General features: G+C 41.8%; 1 protein-coding gene across 1 annotated transcript in view; it reads left to right on the top strand.

Moving 5' to 3' along the window:
* The window catches only part of blmh (bleomycin hydrolase), a 93261-nt gene that overhangs the window by 39240 nt on the left and 35097 nt on the right, over positions 1-18924 (top strand). The window contains exons 7-9 of the mRNA XM_043718428.2: positions 7935-8090; positions 8997-9155; positions 16298-16365. Of these exons, the coding sequence (XP_043574363.1) occupies positions 7935-8090; positions 8997-9155; positions 16298-16365 (383 nt within the window). The remainder of the gene's footprint in view (positions 1-7934; positions 8091-8996; positions 9156-16297; positions 16366-18924) is intronic.

The raw sequence follows: 18924 nt of genomic DNA, 5'->3' as shown, positions 1-18924 counted from the left end.
CATTAATTGATATCAGAATCCCTCTGGAATAGTTTAACTACTGTGTACTTTTGCTAAATAGGTTGATGTTATTTGTCAAAACAAGATTTAGGATGACATTAACAAGACATTAGTTCTTTTGTGTCTCTGGTTGTGTAGTCATACGTGAAAGAAGAAGCAGATTGTGGGCGGCACAGTGGTTAGCACTGTTGCCTCACAGCGCCAGAGACCTGGGTTCAATTCCCGTCTCAGGCGACTGACTGACTGACTCTGTGGCGTTTGCACGTTCTCCCCGTGTCTGCGTGGGTTTCCTCCGGCTGCACCAGTTTCCTCTCACAGTCCAAAGATGTGCAGGTCAAGTGAATTGACCATGCTAAATTGCCCGTAGTGTTAGGTAAGGGGTAAATGTAGGGGTATGGGTGGGTTGTGCTTCGGTGGGTCGGTGTGGACTTGTTGGGCCGAAGGGCCTGTTTCCACACTGTAATGTAATGTAATCTAATCTAATTGTGCAATGGGAGCTTTTCAAGTCTGCCTAAGTCCAATGCGGTGTCAGTGATTTCTAGCTAGACAAAGCACAGGTAATTATTATACCCCAGGAAACATTTTCACAAACTTGTTTTGAATGTCATGGAGTATTCTTTCGAGTTAAACCTTTCTATGTAGTTTAGTTTCAAGGTAAATCTGTAGTTTTCAGTCTCTCTATTAGTAAGTAATGCTTCCCTGCTGTGCAAACGTCAGTGCTGTTGAAAGTGTTTCTTTTCATTGTTTTGATTGTGCCATGCACTTACCAGTGCGGTCACCTTCAAAGTACCATCTATTGCTGGATGGCAAAAGATTACTCATAACGATGGCATCTCTTGAGTTCACAAATGACAGTAACTGGCATGAAACCCGATTTATGAAGTGAGCCATAGCTTTACGAAAATAGTGTTAATTGTGAATTTAGTTTATTAATGTGGTGTTATCACAATGGGAATCCTTTTTTGAAAATTTGGGAGCATTTTCCATTTTAAGTTTTATGATAAACTGGTTTTACTTCCACATATAATCAGTTGAATGGTTGTCTTACTTTCTGAATAACTTAGTACATAATTGAGCAATGAAATTAGGAATATCCCAGCATCAATGCTGAACATTGGGGAGGGTGCTGAGGAGACATAATTGAATCAGGCAGGGCCTTGGCAGTTGTTTCTTACGAAACATGCTTGCTGGAGCTGTCTCTTTTCAGAGTAGCTGCCATGAATAATTGTAGTTAACAATTGAAGCAGGTTGCCATAACGAATGGTGGAATCTGGCTTATTGGACTTTGTATCATGGCAGGATAAAGTGAAATAGGCTGAAGGATCAGCTGAAGAAGATCCTATCTTCACATCGGAGTCACAGTTTGTTCAGATATAATTTCGGGCCACGTGCTCTACCAAGAGCAACCCTCAGCTAAGTCTTTGGTTGCAGGCGTAGAGGTGAATTGTAGGACATGTCTTAATCACGATCACCAAGAGTGCTGCACGCAATATTTATAGAAACTTCATGTTTGCCTTTTTGGCAGCAGTGTTGCCAGGCCACATGCATATCCAATCTCCACTCAACTTGGTGTTCCAATTCTTTTTGACACATTACAAAAACAAGTGCTGGGCAATTGTAAGTGGCTGGCTGGATATTTGAACAATGACCTGATTAAATATTGATGGACGTTTTTCAGGCTTCTCTGAGAAATCAACCTGCAAAACTTGCTATTTGTGTCCTCATTTTCATCCAGAAAACTGGTACAACCATAACTAATATTTACGTCCATTAACTTTCTTACAGGCACAATTTAGATATGTCCTGTTTTTTGCAGCAGGGATTTTTAAGAAGTCATATCCCAGGTGGTTTGTTTGTTTTTTCGTTCATAGAATGAGTCAGTGTTTATTGCCTGACCTTAATTGTCCTGAGGAGTCTGGAGTCACCTGTTGGCCAGGCCAGAGATGGATGGCAGACTTCCTTCACTGAAGGATATTAGTCACACAGAAGATTTTACACTAATTACCAGGAGACTTTTTTTTTCAAATTTTTGAGTTCAAATTTCACTATCTGCCATCATGGATTTTGAAGCCATATCCTCAGAACATTAACACTATACCACCGCCTGCCTTTACAAGTTGATCTAATCAAGTACCTGAATAATGTTTGGAAAGATAGCTGGATATGGCCAGCAAATGAAATCCTGCAAATTCCACTTTCATATTATGACATTGTGAAGACTACCTTTCTTTCTTTTTAAAAAAAACCCACTCAAAGAAACATTGACAGGTACCCTTGAATATCAGAAATGCAAACTTGGCTGGTATTTACCTAATGGTCGAGGAAGTGGTGCTGGAAAAGCACAGCAGGTCAGGCGGCATCTGAACAGGAGTAGAATTGACATTTCGGGCAAAGGCCGTTCATCAGGAATGGTTTTTGCCCAAAACGTTGACTCTCCTGCTCCTCAGATGTTGCCTGACCTGCTGTGCTTTTTCAGCACCACACACTCTCCTCTCATCTCCAGCATCTGCAGTCCTCACTTTCTCCTAGTTAATTCACCAATTGGTATTTACATTTAAGACCATTCCTTTTTCAACATCTCTGCTATTTGGTACAAAAACACCATGTTTGGCTTGATATTTAATACTGTTTCCTTTAACCAGGAACACATTCCATTGTACAATGAGGGACTTTTCACAATATATGATTGTCACTAAGAAATTGCTGCTTTTATTCCTGTGTAAGTCCTTAGTTTGACGAAATGTAAGCAACTACCTTTCCGCAAGTGTTGAAAAAGTATTTCTCTTACTTGGGCTTCAGTAGGTTGAAGAAATGATTTATAATAGTTCAGCAACCTGACCAATCAATAAATCAATCAATGATCTCAAATTAATGTCAAACCATCACTGAGTGAAATGTAGCCCACAGCAAAGGAAGGGCTTGGAGATAATTGAAATGCATATGTAGCATGCACAACTTCTGGGCCAGGTGCAGGGGAATAAGATTCAGCCTAGGTTTTCAGCTGGTTGCTGTGTCAAAGTGAGTGTGAATCTGTATCTAGTAGAGATAGAAATGATTTAAGTTCGGCTGAGCTTGAGGCATGTAGGAAGAATTAGAATTAAAATTGTCATGTATATTCCAGTATAGAAGTCACCATCTTGGTTACAATATCAGAATTTTTAAAAAAAAGCATAAATGAAAGAAAGCCAAAAGGTAAGAAAGATGTCCAGATATTAAAGTGTAAGTCTTTAGAAATAGTTTAGAAACATGAGTAAACACATGTTTTTAACGAAGGCTGCGATGGCTGTGTTTTTATCACCAAGAAAGAAAGAAGACTTCTTTCAAAAAGCAAGAAATTTGAGTGCCCACTGATGCTCCGGCAATAGGCACAGTCTGGCACTTTCTTTGTATTTTGATCTCCCTCTCCTGAGAAGGCTCGATTCCATGGTTATGATCTTGGAATGAGTGGCCATGGGTGTTGAGATCTCTGTTTAGAAGTTTCATATTTTATAACTTGTCCATTTAGTAAAGTTGGAAAATGGTGAATATGGCCAAATGCTCTGTGTTGTGTATTCTTGAAACGATTGACTAATTAAAGTTCTGTCCCTCAATGTATTACCTGCTTCAAAATGGAAAAGAAAAATGCCAGTTAGTAAGGATCATTATTATTCCAACAACTCTACTCAAACACTGAGAATTGTGGAAAATGTATCAATAACCAGTGATAAGATGACACTGGGCAGATGAAAGATCTTTCCCACCAAAGACAATTACATCAATATTACTATATTGTATCAAATTTTCTTTGATATAATTGATCCTCTTTTGTACCAAATTGTTTTTCTCAGGCACCTGAGCCTTTCAGAGAAATCTCCAATTTATGTTGTTAGTTCAAAGGACCAGAAAAATAGTCATACGTCCAAGAACAGTGAAGGAGGGGTCTCTTAACAGCCTGTAAAATCAGCTTATTGAGGCAGGGTTCAGGGAAATATCAGTGTTTTCCATACACGGCTCCATGAGGAAGTTGTTAGAGATTTGAGGTGGATCTTTGCAAAGTAGCATCCAATCACTTAGGCCTCAGAAACAGTGCGATAAATTGCACAAAGTCATGAGTGCATTTTTGTTTTCAAAGCACCTACAATTTTCTGGTAAATCAACTGCATACATAGCCTTGCTAGTCTCATCGAGCTCAGAAAATCCATGCATCTAAACTGCAAGAAAATGATACCACTGCAGTTCTATGAATTCACAAGAATCTCTCCCCAGAGAATATAAATCTGCAACGTAAAGTATTCCAGTTAGATGCTAAGATTGTAGTTAAAGTTCATTAGATCATTATTGTTCATCTTCCTATAAATGGATTATTTTTATTACCTTTAATTCACTACGGCATGCAGGATCACCAATGGGCTGTTTTGAAGACTGATATCATAAAGCAGCCTTGACAAGAACTCCCTATATTAAAAGGTTAAAGACGTGGTGAAGAACTGTCTGCTCCTTATCAGTCTTGAAATGTTAAGGAACATTTTTTTGTAATTAGACATGTGACCGGAGATTAGAAATTCTACAGACTATCATTTTACTGCGATATTATGCACTTTGTTCCAAATTTTAGTTTAAAAATCTCTTGTCTCATCAAACCATTTTCCATTCGTGAAATGGAATCCTCCAGGCTGTATTGGACAGTTTATGGGAAATAACTGAGCTTATTGAAAGTTTAGAATAGCTTCTGCCTATTGCTGCAAATTATTATTTTATATTCTGTAACTGGCTTCAAACTCTGTAAAATAACTCTATAAAATGTCATCACTGTGTGGGGGTTCTTGGTGTTTCCTGTTACATTTGCTGATGTTACATCAATGACTATGCTTCAAAAAGTCCTCTTTATATCCAAAGTACTTTGGCATAGTTCGAGGCCATGTGAATGTGTCCTTCCTTTCAATAGGGAGCAAGCTTGTCAGAGAACGTTTCCAATTGTAGTAGGGGAGTTAGTTGGAATTTTGAAAGATGCTGAGCTGCTAAAGCCTCCCAAAGTCTGTCTTTGTTGATGAAGCAGGGAAAAAAAGTTTGCATTTCTTTTTCTCTCAGTATGATCGTTTTTTGTTTACTTTTCCTCAAAGGTCATTGATAGAATCCTTACAGTGTCGAAACAGGCCGTTCAACCCAACAAGTCCACACCAGCCTTCTGTAGAATAACCTACCCACACTCACTTCCCTACCCGTCTACATTTACCCCTGAGTAATGCACTCAACCTACACATCCCTGAACATTATAGACAATTTAGCATGTCCAATTCACCTAGCCGGCATATCTTTGGACTGTGGGAGGAAACCAGAGCACCCATTGGAAACCCACGCAGAGACAAGGAGAATGTGTGGAGTTTGCACAGCCCGAGGCTAGAATGAAACCCAGGTCGCTGGTGCTGTGAGACAGCAGTACTAACCACTGAGCCACTGTGGCATCCATATGATGTATGAGGTTATATTGCACAGATGGAATAATGACTTTTTCTTATCTCTTTACCAATGGATTTGTTTATAAATTGCTTCTCAAGGCTTAAACTTTAAGATCTGGATGTTTTTCTTACTTTTGGCTTTCTTTTATTTCTGCTTTTTTAAAATTTTGGTTTTGTAACCAAGGTGGCACTGGAGAATGAGGACTTTGGGCACTTTTTTTTTTCCCCCTGGTACTTGTGTATTCCTATATTTGAGTACATGTGACAATTCCAATTCTAAATCTAAAGTGAGGTGAATAGCACAATGCACATTAAAAAAAATTTCTTCTTTAGGCCATTCATCTGTAAGTCCACAGAAGAAAATAGAACGGATTTTTCAATTTACAGTCTGAGCATTGCACTAGCGCTGATCCCAATGGAAATGAAAATTGGTCATTTGTTACAAAAAAACCATCCTAATCAGCAAGGATATTGAAAGTCCACCCCATGGTGTTTAAAGTTCAATTTACATTTTATCACAACTTGAGACTCGACCAAATCTAAAGACCTGCTTGCTTTTCTTCATTCCTTTTGAAGGCAGATTTTGCGATGTGCAAATGACAGTGGTTAAGATGCTTGTGATTCTGCAGATTGTGATCTATCTCTTTTAAAGAAAATATAAATGCCTCTGTCACTATTTTACCTGCTGCTGAGTTGGATTAGTAAAGGAAGCTAGTAGAAGCCGAGGTTGTCAGAGGTAACAAGGTGTCCAAACAGCTGCTCTAGGTTTACTAAATATTACAAGAGAGTGCTTTGAGAAAGGGAGTACTCTCCATTTGAAGTGTAATGTGATCTCTGAATTATGGGGAGAGAATCTTTTAAACTCTGTGTGTCAGTCCAGAAGTGTTTTGTGTCTTGAACATTAATTAAGTTTTGCAGATTTTTTTTTTTACTTCTGATGTGTATTGTTTCAATTCTCACTTTCCGGAAAGAAAGCAAATTTGGCTGCTGGTAAAGTTTGCGCTCTCGTTCATGTTCTAACTTTCCACTAGTAGGCAAATACTGATTGTATTGATGAAATGTTTTATATATTTGATGTGATTTATTATTGCTACATGTACCTAGGTATAGTGAAATGCTTTTTTTTTTTACATACAGCACAGGCAGATTATACCATACAAAGTGTAGTAGGGTAATAGGAAAAACAATATAAGGATATGTATTTATAAAATACTCATTTATATCTGAGACTTTGATAACTTTATTTAACTAATGAAACAGAGGGAATCAAAGGGTATATTTGTTTCTGTTCCATGCTTCCACAGGTAGAATAGAGACCTAAGCATGCTAGCGGCACGGTGGCACAGTGGTTAGCACTGCTGCCTCACAGTGCTAGAGACCCGGGTTCAATTCCCATCTCAGGCAACTGTCTGTGTGGAGTTTGCACATTCTCTCGGTGTCTTCGTGGGTTTTCTCTGGGTGCTCCGGTTTCCTCCCACAGTCCAAAAATGTGCAGGTAGGTGAATTGGCCATGCTAAATTGCCCATAGTGTTAGGTGTAGGGGAATGGGTCTGGGTGGGTTGCTCTTCGGAGGGTTGGTGTGGACTTGTTGGGCTGAAGGGCCTGTTTCCACACTGTAAGTAATCTAATCTAACTGTAAGAGTTTACCAGTACGTGGTAAAGGTGGTGTTGGTCTGGAAATGGTAGGAGAATGGTAGTGGGTGCTTCAAAATCCATTTTGTTCTGGTCAGGAGCCTACATATGCAATGTGGTGTCACATTACCGCTAAACACAGATCCTTTTCCAGTATTGGAAAGGCTAAGGAACCAGAATCGTAAAACTTTAAATGACTTTAATGCAACCGCATTTGGGCAAATTATCACCTCACGTTGTTCTTATGAAAAACGTAAGGTCATTGGTAACACTTCCAAACTATTGTAACCAAAATAGCACAGTGAGATTGATTGACTTGTATATTTTATTTTCCACAGTGCATTTTTCTAGTTAAGGAAGCATTATGATTTTGAATGATTTTTGCTCATTTTCCAATTTAAAAAAAAAATTTTGAGTGATGTGAAGCTGACTGAACTGAATTTAGTTCCCCACTTATCCTCAGGAGTTGGTGATGGTGAGCTTTCTCTTGAACCACTGCATTAACCGATCAATGGCATTTCTGTGTTGATGTTCGGCAGGAAATCCCTGGATTTTAATTAAGGGGCAGTGCTGAAGCAGCATGTGCATTCCCAACAAAATAAAAATCAAAGATATTAAGAAGCAGGGCATCCACAGAAAACGACTCAAATGAAGCCTTTGTGTTGTAAAATGTTTAGTATAACTGTTTTTAAGCAGCGTTGTTTCTGTTGAGACTTTGCACATAATGTAGCCTTATCTCAATGTGTTGTTAATGCAGAACTTTTCCCCCAGAATAAAAGGAAAACATTCTTCCTACTTTAGCAATTCGTCCTAAGTAAGTATTCCCATTATTTGCTAATAAGTTAGTTGTTTAATATCTTTTTATAGGTCTTCAGAATAGTTAATATTTGCCTGGGCACACCGCCTAAAACTTTTACCTGGGAATTTCGAGACAAAGAAAAGAACTACCAGCACATCGGACCACTAACGCCCCTTCAGTTTTACACCGAACATGTGAAGCCAGTTTTCAACATGGAAGACAAGGTATAGGAGCAGGGACCTTTCGGCCTTGTTGAGTAGACCAGCTGTGCTTTCTGTTAATGGCTTTAATGTAGCACTGTCTTATCCAGTTTATTGACAGTTAAGCTCCGTTATTGACCAAATAGAAATAATGTTCTGAATTGAGCAGAATTCACAACTCCAGGGTATGCCATTTAGCTTTAATATGACCAAAGCTGGTGTCTGTGCTCCATATGAGCATTCTCCCATCCTCTTTCAGTTTTTCACAGTATCCATCTATTCCTTCCTCTGTCATGTACATCATCTTGCATCTTTCTGTGTTGCATTTAAAATCTGTTAATAAGTCTTTGAGCAGTAAAGTGGATCTGGCATGAGCTTTGCATTCAGTCAGATGTCCCCATGATGTGCTTCCATAAGACCATAAGCTATAGGAGTGGAAGTAAGGCCATTCGGCCCATCAAGCTCACTCTACCTTTGAATCATGGCTGATGGGCATTTCAACTCCACTTACAAGCACTGTCCCCATATCCCTTAATTCCTTGAGAGATCAAGAATTTATCAATCTCTGCCTTAAGACATTTAACGTCCTGACCTCCACTGTGCTCTGTGACAATTAATTCCAGTGCTCGATAAGTCTTACTGCAAAAACAATAATGGGAAAAGCTACTACTTTATGACGGATATTTAAAATGGCTTTCAACATTGACTAACATTCCTTGATGTTCATTAGTTTTGCCATCAAAAACAAAGGTGCAACTCAATCCTGTTAATGATGCTGGGCATAAAAGAACTGATGGGAAAGTATAGTTTGCAGTCAGTTATGATTAAGATGGCTGCTGTGTGTCATTTAAATTGTCCAGATAATTAAAATGCTTGTTTGTCCTATGCTAAAGAAGCATTATTGCTGTTTTGTTTTTTTTTATTTTGTAGGTGTGCTTGGTTAATGATCCCAGATCTTTCAATCCCTATGGAAAGCTATACACTGTTGACTTTCTGAATAACATGGTGAATGGAAGGCAAACCTTATACATCAATCAGCCAATTGAGGTGTTAAAGGAGTCAGCTGCTGCTTCCATCAAAGATGGCGAGGTTTGCATTCCTTTCTATAATTAATTTGTAGTTAAATTAAAACATTCCCCAAAGTACGGTGTATATCTATGGGAGCGGAGAGGAGGTAGCAAATCTCCATTTGCTTTGAATTATTGACCATAAACATAGTTTATACACTGAAGTGAGGAAATTCTGGGCAATGTTCCTCAGCCACCTATTGTTTTGCACCAATACCTTTCAATCCTGCTGGTGTTTGAAACAGGCCATGACCAAAGACCATTTCCACCTCCGGGGGAGAAAGGGAACACACAATTGGAGGGCTGCACATGTCATAATATTCTTGTACGGATTTCCTACCATGTGAGTCTCCTCTGGAGAGCAGTTCACCAACCTGTATGTTCAGCTGCAGTAAGCGAACAAGTCAAATTGGGTGCAAGGAGGACAAGAAGATAAAACAAGCAAAAATAGGAAGGAATTCCTCATCCAAGTCGGTGAGATTACAGGAGTGTTCCCTCAGCCTTAGAGTTTTATAGTGCAAATGAGTCACAGCATTTCCATCTTTGCCCATTAATGCTGGAGTACACATTGAGGATTTGGGAGTGAAAAGAGCTGAATTGTTTCTCAGAATTTGGAGGGGCCAGTGTTGGACTGCGGTGCACAAAGTTAAAAATCCCACAACACCAGCTCTCCGAAAGCTAGTCCTTCCAAATAAACCTGTTGGACGATAACCTGGTGTTGTGATTTTGAACTTTGTTTCTCAGAAGTGTGTGGGGGTGCTGGGATGAGTTCATCCCAGTTGGGTAGTAAAAAGAGCGTGGAATCTGAGCCAGAAAGCTGGCCCCACAAGGAAGGGTTTGAACTTTTTAGAAAGTGCCTGCTTCTTCCCTGCCAAGCTTCATTAAACCTGTTTCCTGCAGCCCCATCTGTCTGACTTGAATCGAGCTGTGAGGATGCACAGTTAATGTCTCCATCCTCTGACTGTGACTGAACTCCACTATCCTTCCTCATGCTCTCTGCAATCTCTCCCAAATTCCCAAATGGTCAGCGTTTCTTCCCTGTGTGATTCCATTCTTACATCTTCGATGGCTTCCCCTCACATTCCAGCACAGTTACTTCAAATCCCTCTCCAAGGAACACCCTACAAATCTACAACCCATGGTGATATCTTCTAGAAGCCTGGGACCTTCAGGATCCACATAGTTAAACTACACCTGCCTCTCACAAACAGCAGTGGAGCTATAATCTTAATGGGCAAGGCCAGGTTTACTGAAGTTCTGTCTTCCAAATTAAACATCACAATGTGGACCATATAGGAAACACACATTGTATCAAGTATAATTGTAACTCCACTTGTGGAGCACAACTTATGTGGAAATGAGTGTCATTGCTCTGAAATATTATTTCAACTTCTCCATTTTGTCTTCCATGGTATTACACAGGGCAATTTTGTTTAGAAAGTAACTCACCTCCTTGCAACCTGAAAATAAATGTAAAGTCACCAAAGTCTTCCTGGACCATAGGGCTGCTGTCTCATCTGAGAGAGATGACCAGTGACTCTTTTAAGCTGAGTGTCACCATGCCTTGGGCGAAGAGGGAGGTTGAGAAGGAGAGTCCTTCATGGTAACCTCAGTCGGTGTAGGAATTGAACACATGCTGTTGGTGTTGCTCTACATTGCAAAGCTGCTGTCCAGCCAACTGAGACAATCGATCCCTTCAAATAATTGTGATAAATTAATTAGAGCCTGCCTTTACTTTCGGAAAGATCACCGATTCTCTCGCCTTATTTCTTTTTCTTTCTCTCTCGTTGCCTCCCTCTCTCTCTCTCGCTTCCTCTCTCTCGCTCCTTCTCTCACTGTTTAAGAACGGCCGGAAAGACAAGCCAGGGAACTATAGACCGGTGAGCCTGACCTCCGTGGTGGGCAAGTTGTTGGAGGGAATCCTGAGGGACAGGATGTACATGTATTTGGAAAGGCAAGGACTGATTCGGGATAGTCAACATGGCTTTGTGCGTGGGAAATCATGTCTCACAAACTTGATTGAGTTTTTTGAAGAAGTAACAAAGAAAATTGATGAGGGCAGAGCAGTAGATGTGATCTATATGGACTTCAGTAAGGCATTCGACAAGGTTCCCCATGGGAGACTGATTAGCAAGGTTAGATCTCATGGAATACAGGGAGAACTAGCCATTTGGATACAGAACTGGCTCAAAGGTAGAAGACAGAGGGTGGTGGTGGAGGGTTGTTTTTCAGATTGGAGGCCTGTGAGCAGTGGAGTGCCACAAGGATCGGTGCTGGGCCCTCTACTTTTTGTCATTTACATAAATGATTTGGATGCGAGCATTAGAGGTACAGTTAGTAAGTTTGCAGATGACACCAAAATTGGAGGTGTAGTGGACAGCGAAGAAGGTTACCTCAGATTACAACAGGATCTGGACCAGATGGGCCAATGGGCTGAGAAGTGGCAGATGGAGTTTAATTCAGATAAATGCGAGGTGCTGCATTTTGGGAAAGCAAATCTTAGCAGGACCTGTACACTTAATGGTAAGGTCCTAGGGAGTGTTGCTGAACAAAGAGACCTTGGAGTGCAGGTTCATAGCTCTTTGAAAGTGGAGTCGCAAGTAGATAGGACAGTGAAGAAGGCGTTTGGTATGCTTTCCTTTATTGGTCAGAGAATTGAGTACAGGAGTTGGGAGGTCATGTTGTGGATGTACAGGACATTGGTTAGGCCACTGTTGGAATATTGCGTGCAATTCTGGTATCCTTCCTATCTGAAAGATGTTGTGAAACTTGAAAGCATTCAGAAAAGATTTACAAGGATGTTGCCAGGGTTGGAGGATTTGAACTATAGGGAGAGGCTGAACAGGCTGGGGCTGTTTTCCCTGGATCGTCGGAGGCAGGGGGTGATCTTATAGAGGTTTACAAAATTATGAGGGGCATGGATAGGATAAATAGACAAAGTCTTTGCCCTGGGGTCAGGGAGTCCAGAACTAGAGGGCATAGGTTTAGGGTGAGAGGGGAAAGATATAAAAGAGACCTAAGGGGCAATGTTTTCACACAGTGTAATACGTGTATGGAATGAGCTGCCAGAGGAAGTGGTGGAGGCTGGTACAATTGCAACATTTAAAAAGGTATCTGGATGGGTATATGAATAAGAAGGGTTTGGAGGGATCTGGGCCGGGTGCTGGCAGCTGAGACTAGATTGGGTTGGGATATCTGGTCAGCATGGACGGGTTGCACCGAAGGGTCTGTTTCTATGCTGTACATCGCTCGCGCTCTCGCTCTCCTTCTCTCTCTCGCTCTCTCTCCTTCTCTCACTCTCTCACTCTCTCAAACCAGGATCATAACCTTTCTGTTTGCGAATGTGGCCCCTCAGTCCTGCCAGGAGTTTGTTCCAGCCTTCCCCTCTTTGTTGAAGTCATTTCCTGGATCAGAAGATGGCTCTGTGAGATTGTAAAGATCTCATGACCAGAATAGACCTTTCTCTGGAATGTGGTCATTTATTAATAGTCAGCACTTCAAATATCCCCAACATTTGCAATGAAAACTCATCAAAACCTTTTCTGGGTTTTGTTAAAACGTTGGCTGAATTTTTCCAGCTTCTGAATAACATTGCAATGGCGAGTCAGTCAGGGGAAATATGGTGAGAACAGAAAAAGTGAGATTTGCAAAATTGAGTCCAGAAAGGCCAATTCTACAGTGAGGTTTTGAACAGTGTGACAAGAATCTTGCTTGTGAGCTGTGAGAGGCCTGTTTGCACACTTTAGCATATTATTAGCTAATATCACCTGTTTGATATGCAGTTTTCCTTACTGCTGTTGGTCAGGCTGAAAAAGATGGTGACAGTTCCCAACATTAAAGTCAGTGCAGGTTCCTCTCTGCTCCAGCCACTACTTTCTGCTTTTGGCCTGCAACGTTTAGCAGCAGTACCCAACATCTCTAGCAACTCTCTATGGCCAACAACTGCTGGTACACTCTGTCCACGGAGATTCGCATCAGATACGCAGCACCCTCATTACATCATCATGGCACACTCACTTAAAATGTGGTTCTCCATATCAGTACTGCAATTTGGTGCATGCTGGCACTTTTCACGGTAGTGCTGCTGCCAGGCAACTTTGCACATAGTGTTGGGCACCAATCACCTAGACTGGACCAGGTTGCATCTCCGGGCTCCTCACTCACCCTCTCAGTGCTCGCTCACTTGTTGTTTGACTTGGCAAGCTGCCAGGAAAAGCAAAATCGCCATAAAAGTACTTTATTCAAGCCCATGTTGACAAAGTCATTCTTGTCTGTGTACATAAATACATACAACTAACTCTGCAATCTTACCATCTTTTATTTGTTACGGGTCAGATATTAGTGACCTGATCAATTTGCCATCTGGTCTCCGTATTACATGTTCAGTTCCCACTGTGTGTACACCAGATATTGTCTGTATTTTACACGAAGCCTCATTTTTCTTTGTGGATTGTGTCACACTGCCTACATTCCTGGCTTTGTTTTTCTGTGTCCTTCTATATCTGTGGCTCTTCTTCTGCTTTTACTGTACATATTCCGAACTGAAAACTTAACCAGTTGAAAATCATTTGACCCCTTCACTCACTTTGCGCCTGGAATATCTGCCTTGCCTTTTTTTTAATGCTATGATGCCTCATTCAGAGTTTAATCTCTCTTAGTCCTCTGTCTTGCACAGACACAAAACCAGGCAGTTTATTATGTTTGTCCGCAGTGATCAGTCAAGGGGTGAATGTGTCATCGTACGGCACCATGCTACATTAACCTCACACCTACAGCATATGCCAGGAACTTGTGCAGCAAAGAGACTCCAGGTGCTTCAACCAACTGCCTGTGTCTCATTGTCTAAGGGGAGTAGTCTTCAAGTCAGGTCAAGGGAGACAGTCTTCAGTCGGAAGTAATGGTGCAGTTAGTCAAGAACATGTCTGATCTCGGGGTGGCACGGTGGCTCAGTGGTTAGCCCTGCTGCCTCACAGCACCAGAGACCCGGGTTCAATTCCCATCTCAGGCAACTATCTGTGTAGAGTTTGCACATTCTCCCCGTGACTGCATGGGTTTCCTCCAGGTGCTCCGGTTTCCTCCCAAGATGTGCAGGTTAGGTGAATTGGCCATGCTAAATTGCATGTAGTTAGGGATAAATGTAGGGGAATGGGTCTGGGTGAGTTGCTCTTCGGAGGGTCGATGTGGATTTGTTGGGCCAAAGGGCCTGTTTCCACACTAAGTAGTCTCATCTAATCTCAGTGCATGGATTGGACACAGTCAATCGACCATATAGTCAAGGCACACCATCACCCATCTTGGTTCTGTCTGTCCTCTTGTGAGATATTTTCTACTAGAATAAGACAAATGAGGGGGGTAGGGGAGACTGACTGACTGAGCTGAAAGTGATTGACATAGCTGTTGGTGCTGTTGCAGATGGGGAAAGATTATCAGGTGCCCCAGTGCAGAGGCAAGGTAGGATTGGGGATTGACAGCAAGTGAGGGGTGATCTTGCAGGCAGGGGAGAGTATGAACCTTGGTGCAGTCACAGAGAGCAACTGAGTGTGAGGTATTGGAGAGAAGGTGGCACTTACCCTGGGCAAAGTGGAAAAGATCACTATCCATTCAGCACCTGCCTCTGCTCCATGGACGTTGCACTGAGCTAGGTGGCATCCTCGGAGCAAGTTCCGTTGTCATGGTCACCACTAGTGGACCTGAGGACAGCAGATGGCCCTCCTTTCCATCACCCCATCCTCAGAAGGTCCAGATCCCTATTGGCAAAAAGGGGAATGGCTGTTTCTGGGCCAATGTTTCACACACAGCAACAGTGAAGGGGCAGCTCCTGATTGGTGCCTTTTGAGGTGGAGCTTGGCCATATGTTATATATGGCACTGGGATCCTGGGAGGACGTGGTACTGGTGAGTGCGTCCACATTGACTGCACGCCCAGTAACATGATTGGGCTTTAGAGGCTTAGTGTTTAGATAATGAGGCAACCTGTGGAGAATTGCGCAAGAACATGCACTTGTGGAGAGAAACTCTGTGTGAAACTCCACAAAATTGAGGCTTGGCCAATCTTTGGTAAAATTCAGCCCATTGCTTTGAACTTGTTGCTTGAAAAGATTTTTTTGTTTCATTTCAGAAAATTTCTCCACTTCCATACAGTTTCTTTGTCATCACAGCAATGTCTCCTTTTCCTGAAGAACACATTAAAAGTTTATTTGGATCGATGTCATTGTGTCCACATTGACAGATTGTGCAAGTCTGGAAAGCTGGAGCTGACGCTTGCTGACCGCTGTGGATTCCTCTCTGTGCTCTAAGTGTAACCTGCTATTGCTTTATATGCTAGCTCCTGCGGTTTTCATACCAACCAGGCAGTGTCCCTGTACAGTTCAAGTGCTTGCAGAGCTATAGACCCAACATCTGTAGCTCCTGTTCCTGCTGTCAGGTACTTCCTGTGTCAACTTGTTTAGAGATGTATTAGATATTGCTGGAACAGGTGGGATTTGAATCCAGACCTCCTGCCTCACAGGTAGGGAAGCTACCATTGTGCCACAAGAACCTTTACTTTGTTTGTGTGGACTGATCCTTTTCTGGAAAAGCTGCAAGTAAAGCCCCTGGTGCAGGGCCGTTTTGACCGGGAGAGACAGCCTCTCTGGGTGAATGTGGTCTCTGCGAATCCTGTGTTTTAATTCCCTTCTGCAAATGTGACATTTTTATTTGTATAAGAAATGAATAGTTGATCACTCTGATTACAAATGAGCACCAGCCTTGGATTAACACTCTTGTCTCTCAGATTGTGGGTTAAGTCTTTCTCCAGAGTCTTGAGGACAAAGTTGACGTTGACACATCAGTATCGGGGGAGGGTGTATTATTAGATGTGCTGTTGCTCAGATGAGCTATTAAACAAAGCCTGTCAGTTCTCTCGGATTCTATAGGACAGTACTATTGTAAAGACAAACAGAGGAGTTCTCCCTATATCTTTGTCAATACTTACCCCACACCCGACATCACAAAAATACATTACTTTGTTATAATTCCTTGCTGTGCAGTGATTGGCTGCCATGTTCTCTGCGTTACAATCGTGATTAGACTTGACAGCCAATGAGTTTGGTTTAGTGCATTTAACATCATCCTGAATTGTTTCCTGGGCTTCTTTCTGAGATTGTTCATTGTCTTTACTGTTTAGGCAGTCTGGTTCGGATGCGATGTGGGGAAGGACTTCTGCAGCAAGCTGGGGATTAATGATCCCAAAATGTAAGTGCCTCGCAATGAAGTTGTGCTGGAGTGATTAAAAGTGTGATAAACCACAGTGATACGTTACAAGACATTGGTTAAGATAATAGACCTATTTAATACCTACCTACTTTAGTTGCGCTAATTCTACCCTTGCTTTATGGAATTTCATTATTTTGAAATGGTTTCATTTAGACCCGCAAGTGAGAAGTGATTTTACTGGGAATCGCTGTTAGGAATTTTGCAGCATAGAAAATCCAAGAGATGAGCAACGATAAAATGCTTAGTGTCCTTAAGATCAGGTCAAGTCAGTCAGATTTTGTGGTCCCTGTTCTTTACTGAGGTAGCTGTGTGCCTGTACACCTCTGGATTGTGCAGCCACTGAGGACCCTTGCACCCCAAAAAAAAAACTGCTTGATGATGCCTCCCTTGGTGCAGGTCTCCTTCCCATTCGGGGTCACAGTGCAGGAACTCCCTTACAGCAGTACAGTGCAACAGTTCAAGAAGATAGCACAAAATCAACTTGTGCAGGGCAATTCGGGATGAGAATAAATCAGCCAGTGATGCTAACATCCCATGAATGAATAAAACAAAAATCTTCTGAAGGAGGGTCACTGGACCCAAAATGTTACGTCTGCTGTCTCTCCACAGATCCTGCCAGAACTGCTGAGTTTCTCTAGCAATTTCAGTTTTTGAAATGAAAAAAAATCTTCTTTTCCAGATAGCATTTGCAATTATTTATTATCACGGTTTATGCTGTTAACTTGACAATAGGGCAGGCCCCAAGTCTACCTTAGCCAGAGTAAGGATTGAACCCAGCACTCAGAATGTGCTAACCTTCTGGCTAAATGAGCTAACAGGTTGTGGGTGGTGTTCCTGCTCGCATGCCCAAATGCCTATCTTCGGCATGCTGCAGTGTTCCAGTGAATCACAGCGCAAACTGGAGGACCAACGTCTTATCTTCAGACTAGGCACTTTACAGCCTTCTGGACTTAATATTGAGTTCAACACCTTTTTTAAGTTGTGAACTAGCTCCCATTTCTTCTACCTTGTTATCATGTTTTCCCCCTCACTGTGGGTCTGTCTGTTCTTTCAAGTCTGGCAGGAGACGCACGATTGTTCTGCCATTCTCAGATTCTGATCATTTAATCTGAACTATCAACACCTTTTCTCCATCAGCACCCTGCACCCATTAACCCCCTCCTCCCAAACAATAGCATGAATGCTAAACCCTCCACACTTCACTTCGGCTCTGAAGAGTCATCTAGACTCAAAACATTAGTTTGCTGTCTGACCCGCTGTGGTCTCCTAGCATTTGTTGCCTTCAGTAAGGATGGCAGTCTTCTTAGATTTAGATTACTTAGTGTGGAAACAGGCCCTTCGGCCCAACAAGTCCACACCGACCCGCCGAAGCGCAACCCACGCAGACCCATTCCCCTACATTTACCCCTTCACCTAACAATACGGGCAATTTAGCATGGCCAATTCACCTAACCTGCATATTTTTGGATTATTGGAGGAAACCGGAGCACCCGGAGGAAACCCACGCAGACACAGGGAGAACGTGCAAACTCCACACACAGTCGCCTGAGGTGGGAATTGAACCCGGGTCTCTGGCACTGAGAGGCAGCAGTGCTAACCACTATGCCACCGTGCCACCCACAAAGGAAGTTTTTTCCAACATCAACAATGGATTTATAGTCATTATTAGACTCCTAATACCAGATTCCTTTTTTAACTAAATTCAAATTTCACCATCTGCTGTGGCAGGATTTGAACCCAGAACCTTATCTGGGTCTCTGGATTAACAATCCAGCAATAACATCACTGGGAATTGCTTCTCTGCAGTTGCAGGTTAAATAAGCAAGTGAATCCTTTTCCACATACAGTGCAGGTAAATAGCCTCTCCCCTACCCACTTCTGCACATAATTCATCTCCATTTTAATATCTTAGTCAAATGACGTTCTGAGTTATTTTTCCCTGAAAAAAAGAATTGAGTGGATTCTGCAAAATTGAACCAAGGTTTTAAGAAAAGTAACCAAAGAGAGGACTTACTTTGAATACCTATTTATTTTATTCAAACAAGATCACTATTTTGTTCCTCACTGATATTATTAAATTCTTTCTTCAATGCAAGTATTTTTGCATTCATAGTTTTTTTAAATTTTTCTTCATTTTTCCTTAACCCCAGTCAAAGGAAGGTTTGACTGCCCACTTCAGTTGCAGTCCTCATGTGAACAAGAGCTAGTTGTATGATTAACTATTGCGTGCTCTTGTGTTCACTCAGCTGCTGATGCTGAAAATTGATGTTCAGCAACAGTGGCATAAACAGGATGAGCTGACCAAGGCCCTCGAGTCCTTTGAAAAGAATAAAGCCTTGGAAACGGTGGCTTACCGACAGAGTTCTGTTCTGCTCTGTGGGACTTGATTGGCCAGGACCTGCTGAAGGTGTATGTCAGTATACTTCTGGCAGGTACCATGAATTAATCCATGAGGAAAGGCATCATCGCCCTCATCTACAAGCAGGAGGGGCAGAGGGAGGAAATTAGAAATTCGTGACCAAACTCATTGTTAAATAG

The sequence above is a fragment of the Chiloscyllium plagiosum genome, unplaced genomic scaffold, assembly GCF_037043375.1.
Source record: "Chiloscyllium plagiosum isolate Xiang-an unplaced genomic scaffold, Cpla_swu_hap1 HiC_scaffold_31, whole genome shotgun sequence".
Lineage (NCBI taxonomy): Eukaryota > Metazoa > Chordata > Chondrichthyes > Orectolobiformes > Hemiscylliidae > Chiloscyllium > Chiloscyllium plagiosum.
The sequence above is the reverse complement of the archived record's forward strand: the minus strand, read 5'-3'. Positions and strand labels throughout refer to the sequence as shown.